This window comes from Antrostomus carolinensis, unplaced genomic scaffold (assembly GCF_000700745.2).
Source record: "Antrostomus carolinensis isolate BGI_N321 unplaced genomic scaffold, ASM70074v2 Scaffold55826, whole genome shotgun sequence".
In the NCBI taxonomy this organism is placed as follows: Eukaryota; Metazoa; Chordata; class Aves; order Caprimulgiformes; family Caprimulgidae; genus Antrostomus; species Antrostomus carolinensis.
The window spans coordinates 1-9,785 of NW_010325060.1; the positions used below are offsets into that span (position 1 = coordinate 1).

Genomic DNA, 9,785 nt, shown 5'->3' on the forward strand with positions numbered 1-9,785 from the left:
AAAATACTGACCGTTCTGCAGTGCTGCACTAAATCATATAATATATGGCATATTCTTCTCTGGAGAGGAAAGTGACATATTTGCACCGTGTTCTTGAGCTAATAATAATCCACTGTGCCTAACTTCAGGAGCCCAATTCCTTATTCTTAGGAAGTCAAGTGGAAGAATCTTCTGAGTAGGAAGTTAATGAGAAAATTTCTCAAGCTTAATGAGCAAGTATTTCTGAATGGTACTTCAGGACAGGTATCTTCGACACTTAACACTGCATCTTATGAATATTGTATTCCTCTTCAGCAAACACCCAGTTTTAAAGAAATCACAAAAATCTACAGAAAGTTGTATTTGTAGCTGCTGATAACATCCTGCTGTTCTCCCAAAGAACAGATTCAAATATAAATTTTCATTTGCAACTTAGAGCAGTGAATAACAGTGAAGCCTGGTAGCCAAGTGACTGCTACTCCAAGCTCATTCCCCCAGCCTCTTTTACATACCCACAGGAGCACAGCTGACAAACGCACTTCTTCAGAGATGGAACTGCATGCAAAGGCACAGGCGATACAGGAGACATGTTTGCTCAAAAAAAGTTACAGTTCAGGCCTTTCCCAACAGATCTCTATAGCAGAAAAAGGCAAAACAAAAAACAACAAAAAACCTCACAAAAAACCCCAAAACAAAACAAAGGTACCGCTCTGCAGGAGCGGTCCCTGGAGACAATTATGTCAGAAGATCTAGGAACCTCCAGAAGCAGGGACAGAGCACATGACACTAGCAGGCTAGTTGAGCAGGTCCTTCCCTGGGGCAGCATGCCTAGGTTCCTCTGGTGGCATCCCAACCAGAGCTCTGCAGTCCTGCTTCCAAGCCTCTTCTGACCAGGGCATGAAAGCCTTGGCAGTCACCTGGGGAACGCTTGTGAAGTCACCAGCACCAAGCCCTAGAGCACAAGTCTGCAAGGAACACCGCTGGGCCTGTTCCAGAGAGTTGACAGCAAAGGTCAGATCTTCCAATTCTTTAGCTGTTTGACCATGATTAGATCAACATGTAAACGGGCTATTAAGTAGCACTTCCCTCTTAGTTGTTACCATGTCAGCAGCCACATTATCGCTTCCACAACCAGTCACCCAAATCTCTTTTCATAAAGCTTGTCAAATTCTGCTTTATAAGGAAGATGTCAAACATGTGGAGATTCTTCTTAAAACCTGCCTGCGACTGTTTTGGAAGAAAGGAGGAGAAAGATATAGAAAAGCAGAAAAAACTTTATTTACCAACATTTCAAAACTCACTAAAAATGTAAGACTAGGGGTCAGTACTTTTACAATAAGAAGTTTTATCTGCTGCAAGCTCAGCTTTTGCATTCCCACCTGACCACAAGCTGTATTATCAGTTACTTACATCAAAATGTCATAAATGTATATCAGCTATTTGAAAATAAAGTGGTATCAACACAAGTCTTTTTTTTTTTTTTTTTTTTTACAACTTCAGTGCAAAACTTTTATTCAGTAAAATGCTTAAAGAAATAGGCACTCCAGTGGAAGTTTCCAAGAAGAGAGTAGCCTCTATTAACAGGTAGAACTAATGGCAATATCAACTAGAAGTGTCAACAAGAGAGAAGAATTCAATTAATGTAAAGTAAAATCTGGGTGGGCTGGGATTTATTTTTTGGGGGGGGCAAGAATCAGGAGTAAGAAAGTCACCAAAGATTTCACTATTTCTCATTTGACATTTTGTTTTCCCATTTTCTAGGATTATGGCACTTACTCAATATCTGCTGTTTTTAGAAATATGCTTTAAAAGGAATATATAGTTCTGTACATAAATGATGGGCTGTACATGGAATACTACGACAGATGACATGAAATTGGAAGAACCAGAACAGGCAACTGACACTCTTAAAGAAATTGGAATACAGACTCTACAAAAAATAAAAAAGAGTGCAATTTCTCTATCTAGGCAGTGCTTGGAGAACATGCTACATGCTCAAAAAAACTGTAATTGCACTACTATGGTAATGCTCCTGCTTTACAAATCATATCCTGATGATGGTTCCTTTGTGTCTGGCTTCTCCTCCAACTGTTCTTTGTCTGGAAGAAAAAGTGTATTAGTTAACACTCTATAATATTCACTTAATTGACAGAAATACTGCTTCAAGTGTTTTGCATATATTAAAAAAAGCATATTCAAAATGGCACTTCTAATTCTTACAAGTGTTCCAAGTAAGGCAAAATCATCTGTTATCAGTACAGCCACAATTTTAAGTGAAAGCTAAATTGCAGCAAGCCTTTGCATGAAGTATAAATCTCACTACTCCTTGAGACTAGCTTTTTGTGTTAAAATCTCTAGTACTCCTTTAAATATCTCCTGTTTCAGTGAAAGTCTTCTGTATAACCATTTATGGCTCATTTTTATTAATGTATTTCAAAAACTGACCTCACATGTAACTAAACATTGTACTATCAGTTAAACAAAGTTGACACTTCTGTTGGAAATGGGTTGAGAGGGAAGGCAGGCTGGAATGGAGGATATTTCATAATAAAAAGTATATTAATAAAGTATTACAGATTATGAACACCTGACTGACCTCACAGAAGTTCCAATTACCTACAATACATTTCTTAATAGTCAAATTTGTTCAGAGTAAACATTATTTCAAACTGTGAATTCTCAAAATTTAACTTCAGATTACTCCATTGCTAATGCACCTTAAAGCTTTTTTTTTTTAAATAGCTGCAGATTACCTCAGAAAATCAGATGAGCACCTTTCCTCCTATTTGCAAGATGTTGATACAACTAAAGGAAGTATGTTTCGTTTGCTTTTATGCCTCCTCTTCCATAAGGAATAAGCATACAAATAACTAATCTTCCTACACTTCCACAGCAGGGTTCAGATACTCAGGATAGATTATTTACGGTAGTATATCCGGCAGCAGGATACTTACCCTTCAATTTATGTATTAACTCTACTGGGATATCGTGTACCATTGATGCCATTTCCTCCAGATGTTGAGAAGATATCAGCAAAGATGACAGGGAATATTTTCTTTTATCAAGAGATACTGGTGATGGCGTCTTGACAAATTCATCATCCAAGCGGAAGAGTTCTAGAGGATTGTATGATTCATCTCCTTCTCCTCTTTCTGATGCAAGACTTAGGTCTGATTGACAACTTGGAGATTCACCTCCATTATGTGTTTGATGCAGCTCCTCGTCACTTCTAGATGCAGTCTTCTTCTGTGCTTCATACGTGTTGAACTGGGACTGTAGATCTAGATTTGATTTTTTAATACCCTTATTTCTTGAACCACCTGTTACATATTCACTGTCTATTACATCAGACTCTGAGCTTGAAGATTTGTTGAGATCTATGTTATCAAGTTCTTCTGGAAGTGTCTCATCCAATATTCCCAAGTGGGCACTTTCAACATTCATAGAACTTAACATTGAAGATACACTCTGTTGCAGCATCTCATTCATCAAGGAACCCCAAGAGTGGTCTGAAGGTAGAACATTTGTTCTACTATTGCTTTCTGAACAAATACCTGTAGTATTCATGTTCTTCTTTCTATATGGAAAAACCTGTTCTTCTGGATCTTCTACACAACTTTTGTTCAAATCAATACATTTTAATTCCCGTTCTTCAGTTCTCTTACTCTCTTGCAATCCAGATGTTTTCGAAGTTGGAGATTCAATTATATGACTTACCTCCATCTGCTCTTGAGGTCTAAATTCTGTAGAACTTAACCAAGAGTTCCTTTCTGATGAGGGAGGATCAAAGTCAGGTACAGGAGATGCAGGGTTAGAACACACAATCTTAGAGTCTTCTACCTCCTGTGTTTTAAGTGCAGAGTCCACTGAAGCTTCTTCTCTCATTACTTCAGCTGGGGACAGCTCTACATCTGATGAGCCCTCAGTCTGAATAGCTTTTCTCCAAGAGCTTCTAATTTCAGTAACTAAATGGAACAAACCAGGTGAAATTTTAGTACTTTCATACTGTAAATCATCTGTTTTAAATCTGTCTCTTCAGTAACATGCTTAGTTTTCTTCCTCAACACAAAAGGAATTCTACACAGGAAAAAAAAAAAAATCTATGTTAAATCAAATTCACAGTATTGACATCTTATTAGGCCTACACCTTATTAGGCCTATTATGTTTTGTTACAGACTGAGCCATTAGGATAACTTGGAGCTTCGATGAAATAATTATCTTTTTATTTTTGTGTGACATGTACAATATCAATGAATTAACCACATTTCTCACCAGTACTATAAAAACAGAGCTTTAGACTTACGCAGATTTTCTGGAGTTCGAGGAATTTGTTTCCGCGTTACAAATGGGTTAAAAGCCAGTGAACTAACCAGATCTTCTAATGACATTGCTTTTCCTTCACCACTCTGAGGCGATTCAGACATCACTGTTTTTGCAATCTGTAGGATGTTAGAAAAGAGCAAATCCAGAGAATGCAAAGTTATAACCTTGTTATTTCTATCAGTTATGGCTCAAAATAAGTCACATTCTCTAAATGATCCGAGGAGTTTGGAATCTCCTGACTCTTCTTCTGTCACTTACTGCCTAGGCTCACAACCACTAGTGTCCTATAAACACAAAATGAAGATAAGGGACTGAAATAAGAATTCAGTTCTAAGTTCCTTCATCATCTGTGAATCCATCTTTAAAATAAGAAAATGTGCTCAGCATATATTTAAGACACTAGACAGGAACTGCCTAAGTGTGAAGACTAGAGCTACATTTAAGTAAAATATTTTATTAGATGAAAAATAACTGTACCATTTCAGTGAAATATGCAATTTACTTTCCAAGTCAAGCTATGGCACATTTTACAGTAGCTCTTGTGAAGGAATTCCTCAGTTAAATAAAGTACCTAAAAGGGGAAATACTTAAATTCCTGCTTAAAATTCCCAAGCCCCCATTAAATAATTAACCTGCATAACTCCAGAAACAAACAGGACTGTTGGATTCTCAATATATGCAGTAGTTCATAGGTGACAGCAGGAGGTGATAAAAATCACACCATGATTTGACTGAAAGTGCTATTCACTTTACCATGATTTATAAGGATGATAACTGCACAAGCTCCAGGCTTTCAGAGCGTACTTAATTGGGCAGTCATCATTAGCGACACTGATTACTACCTAGCAGAAAAAAGTAACTTTTGGCACACACAGATTACAAGAGGTATTTTACGATATAATTAGTAATTTGTTCTCTGAACTTAATGATCATTTATTTAAAAACAAACAAACAAAAAATTTAAAAATAACTCTTCCTAACCTCTTCTGCCAGCTCATCTCTGGCTTTCATAAGAGGGTCGTCTTTTTTGATAGGAGAGACTGTCTGGATAAGCTGATCACCTGCATTCTCACACATTTCTGAAATGGCAGATTCATCCTTTCCATTTCTTAAGAATTTTTGAGGCGCAGGCTTTTTTTGCCTCTTGCAAGTTTCAGTATGCAAGTCCTAGAGGAATACACAGGAATTATTAGAAGTTTTAAACTCAAGTGTCAGAAAATCAGCACGAAGAAACTGCTGTACAAATTTTGAACAGCAATGGCCTTTGTGCTTAATCGATAAAATATTCTGGTCTTAAATTCTAACTAAACACAAAATAGTTTTACAATCTTATTTAAAGTAGGACATAAGTAGTGCTAGGATAGGGTGTGGCACAGAACACAGACGACTCATCTGCAACTACCTTGAACACACTACAGTGAACAATTGTGCAATGGACAGCTGTCCACCCAATTTGCTTTCAGGCCGTATTACAAACCTTAAGTTCACACACAACTTAAAGAAACAAAGTCTGACCACTGCTCACGTCAAAAAGATTGTTTCAGCAAGCAGAGAATCAGTGACGCACTAAGTTGTACTGGAAGTCAGGTGCAATGCACCTACTTCCTACTGTCCTTTCCTAAAGCTTAATGAAGTCCCTGGCAGTTAGCCATCACAGTTTTACCAGACTGATTCAAAGGAGTAAAAATACTACTTTAAAAAAACCCAAAAAAACTCCAAAAAAAACCCCAACCCCCTTCCCCCTAAATACTAAGTCTAATACTTCAATCAATATAAAAAGCATCATACGTTTAACTTCTTTGACAGATAGGAAATTACTTAAGAACAACCTTTTCAATTAACAGGTCTCTGTTTTCAGACACTTTTGACAACTCCAAAGGCACTGAAGAGATCCTTGGGAGGTGTGGGAGAGAGAAAGGGAAAAGGGGGAAAAAAAAAAAAAAAAGAAAAGATGTTTTAGAGACAAATTAAACAAATGGCATGTAAGCCTTAGTAGTAAGGCCATTACATATTGTGTGCCCCGTATCTGTCCGTTACGATTTCCCTCAATTCGTCCCGGTCATCAGAAGGCAATTTTACTATAGGGAGAACATGTGACAATTAGAGCAGATTTAGCCCTAGTTGTGTATCAGCCTCCCAAAATTAATAAATTATGAATTTTTTCCCTTAATTACCAAACAGAAAAAGAAGGGTTTTCATGTTACATTTTGTAAACAAGTCTTCTGTATTCTGCAAAGATAACTGGAAAGTCTTCTGCAGACTTAATAATGTTCTTTTCCCTAGATATTTTTCCTCTAAATCACCTCTGCCATCCACAGGTCTGTTCCTATATGAACTTACTGATATTTAACAGTCACCTGGCTACCAAAAACTTCAGTCTTATCACCTCTGATGAGCGTAGTGCTAATTGCGTAGCTCTCTAAAACATAAGGTACAGTCCTCACTTGTTAGGAAGAACGCACTTGAAACATTAGAATCAGAAGCAGAGAAAAATCCATGCTCTATGAAGTCACGGAGAGAAATCCAAGCTTTAACTGTCAACTACTTGGAACAGCCTTTGAGCCTTATATGCAACTACCTCTACTAATGTCTAAGTGTAGGACAGCCTTCCTTTGCTACCTCCCTTTCTCTCCTAGTAGGTAACTTTCAGGTATCTGTAGGAGTCATACTATGAAATACAGTGTTATTCCAAAGGTCATTAAACCTTCCTGAACTAAGAAAATGACAAACAGACCAAAACTTCTTAGAATACCATTGTTTTGTGTTCTGTCCTTTGCTGGAACTGTAGTAAGAGAAGTTACAGTTAGAAGATTCATGAGAAAAGCCTTGTTGAGAAGGTTTAGCACAGTAACTCTGCTAGGGAGTCAAGAGTTCTTTGTTTTGGTTCAGTTGTAGTTGTTTGTGGGGGGGTTTTTTGTCTGTGTGGAGGGGGAGGGTTGCCTTTTTTTCTTTTTTTAAAACACAGAAGAAGGGCTCCTGTCAATGTCTGTTCTTTTATTCTCAGGCTATTTGGAAACATATATGCCTATCTCAATCCAGCCTGAGAAACAGAATTCTCTGTTTCCTCCACCCACCTCTTAAAACTTGAAAGAACATAGTTAAGAAGCGAGATAAAAACCTTGCAACTTGGCTGCTGCATATCCTATTCAGCAGCAATCAGTTGATCAACTGGTCACCAGCTGCAGAAGGTGGGAGTTACTTCAGGACTATCTTGCTAAACCACGTGGATGTGACACATAAGGAGCAAGCTACTAAAGTATACCACTAAGGATCAAGACATGCAATATATTCAACTCCAACAAGTAAATTTCTATTTTTTCCACCGCTTTTTTATCAATTTCTTATTAACATCATACCATCTTGTTGGCAGTATTGACGTATCCACCGTAATTTCCAATGCCCCATCACCTTTCTCATAAGGTACTTCATGAATAGAGTCATAAACATCTAGAAAAACAAGTCAAAGAGTTTTATTATTGCTTTCATTTTTTTTTTGCTCAGGCTTGCCAGGTGACACAAGTGACCCAGGTCACTTCTGAAGACTATTCACAGGATGGACTTAATGAACACTTCAAGAAAAATAAATTAATACATAAGCAGGACATTTAAATCAATCCTTTTGCTCGGGTACTGCCTGCAGCCACAGACGTCACTAGCAGCCAGTACCTATTTGTGTTGTTCCTGAATCTGTTGTTCGAGAGGCATGATTCTATCTGCTGCCCTGCATATATCATACATTCCACTTTCCTCCAAACTGCAATCCCAGCCACACATCATCATTATCCCCTCCTCTCCATACACTTACCAATCATCTGATACATCAATTCCACAAAGCAAAATTCCACCCACTTTTTCCTCCACGATTTTCACCTGCTTTTATCAATAAATATCTCTGATCAGACAGATAAGCATGTCCACAGTGCTGTCTCAGTCCAAGCAAGGCAAGGCACACTTGCCTTGGAAATGTTTTATGTATTATCAGAGGTACACAGACCTCAGCTCAGGACTCTCTAGGTTAACAAATACCTATTTGGGCACATTATTTGGTAAACAAAGTGTAACCTCAGTAGCTCTCTACTAACCCTAAATTTCATCTTCTGCAAACGTAAACGGAATTTCCTTTTGTATTTACTTCAACACCACATCCAAAATCCAAGCTCACTTCAGGAAGCTCAGTGAGGTTAACATTTTTTTTAAAGCTTATCATGTTAACAGGCAGAAAGTTTTCTTAGTGTCTAGATTCTCAGACCAAGCATCTTAACCAGAGAATGCCACAGACACCAGTTTGTTTCAAGCTTTCTGGTATTACCAGAAGTTCACAGCATTATTGCACAGTGCTTTTATCTTTGAAATTTTTAAGGCAAATAACTTTCCATTTGCAATTCTGTAGCCTTTCCTTTGCATCTTCTAGCCTTATACCTACAGACCCTCAGACTGCTGGAGCAGTGCTTTCACCTTTGTAACCAAAATGATCTCCCTATTGCTTTGCACCTTGAAATTCCAACAAACTTCCGTTATGTCATTTTTCCTAGAAGAGACTGCAAATGACATACGAATCAAGCGGTCTTCCTCCTCCTTTTTCACCCTTGCTTTGTAGCTTGTAATTTATAACTCTACACTACAAACAGTCAACACTTGGTCAGTAAGCACTATCCAGTAAAATACAATAAGCTCATAAGCTGATTAGAGCACGTGCAACATCCATGCCTGATCAAAGTGAGCTCTGATTAGCACTGTTAACCTAATGACTGAAAGCAACCAACATAGAGATCAAGTAAGGTCCTGATCAAATGACATAGTTACTGTGGAATAAGTACTTCAGAATGCACAAGGAAAAGAGACTTATGTGGGAAGACATCTTCAATTTCCTTTCCCAGCCAGACAATGGAAAGTTCTATCTTCTTCCTCTCTTATGACTCCTCCAACCTGAAGTAACTTTTACTGTTAGAGTGAATGCATTCTCTAGAACCCATGAAAGAACTCTGTATTTGGAAATCAGTCTCAACAACCTTCATGCAAGAACAACAAAATACCAGACAGCTCCACCATTGGGTTTTTTGGGCCGTATCAAAAGCTTCAGAGACTCTTTGAAATACGACAAGGTTGAAAAATGGAAGGCAATTGTGACAAGGAGGCATTCAGAACCAGATCAGAGACCACCAAAGATATTTGTAAATGCAAGCATGAAGTCTTTTTGACTCCAAGTAACTTTTAACAACTATGGCTGAGGGTGGGGTGAGGGGGAGAAGGAAAAGAAGATTCTCCCGTTCACTCACCTGAAACTGATACTACACGTTGACAAAAGACACTATCATCATCATCATCATCTTCTGCAAGATTAAGAGAATAGGATGGCGAAGCTTTTAACAGATCAAGTTCCTTTCAAAAGGAAAAAGGAGTTACACAATCAGACTGAAAAAATCAGCAACAATTACAGAATCACCAAATCACTTAGATTGGAAAAGCCCTTTAAGATCATCAA

At 37.9% G+C, this 9,785-nt stretch overlaps 1 protein-coding gene and 1 non-coding gene across 2 annotated transcripts; both read right to left on the reverse strand.

The window, feature by feature from the left end:
• Window positions 1–2,016: 2,016 nt before the first annotated feature.
• Window positions 2,017–9,682, reverse strand: HAUS6 (HAUS augmin like complex subunit 6; the record flags this gene model as incomplete). Its single annotated transcript, XM_029085726.1, has 7 exons — window positions 2,017–2,078; window positions 2,934–3,944; window positions 4,284–4,419; window positions 5,285–5,470; window positions 6,133–6,196; window positions 7,660–7,750; window positions 9,580–9,682. Coding segments are annotated over 7 exons (1,653 nt in total), but the record flags the coding sequence as incomplete, so codon positions are not given.
• Window positions 6,313–6,442, reverse strand: LOC114818709 (small Cajal body-specific RNA 8). Its single transcript, XR_003766242.1, has one exon.
• Window positions 9,683–9,785: the final 103 nt, after the last annotated feature.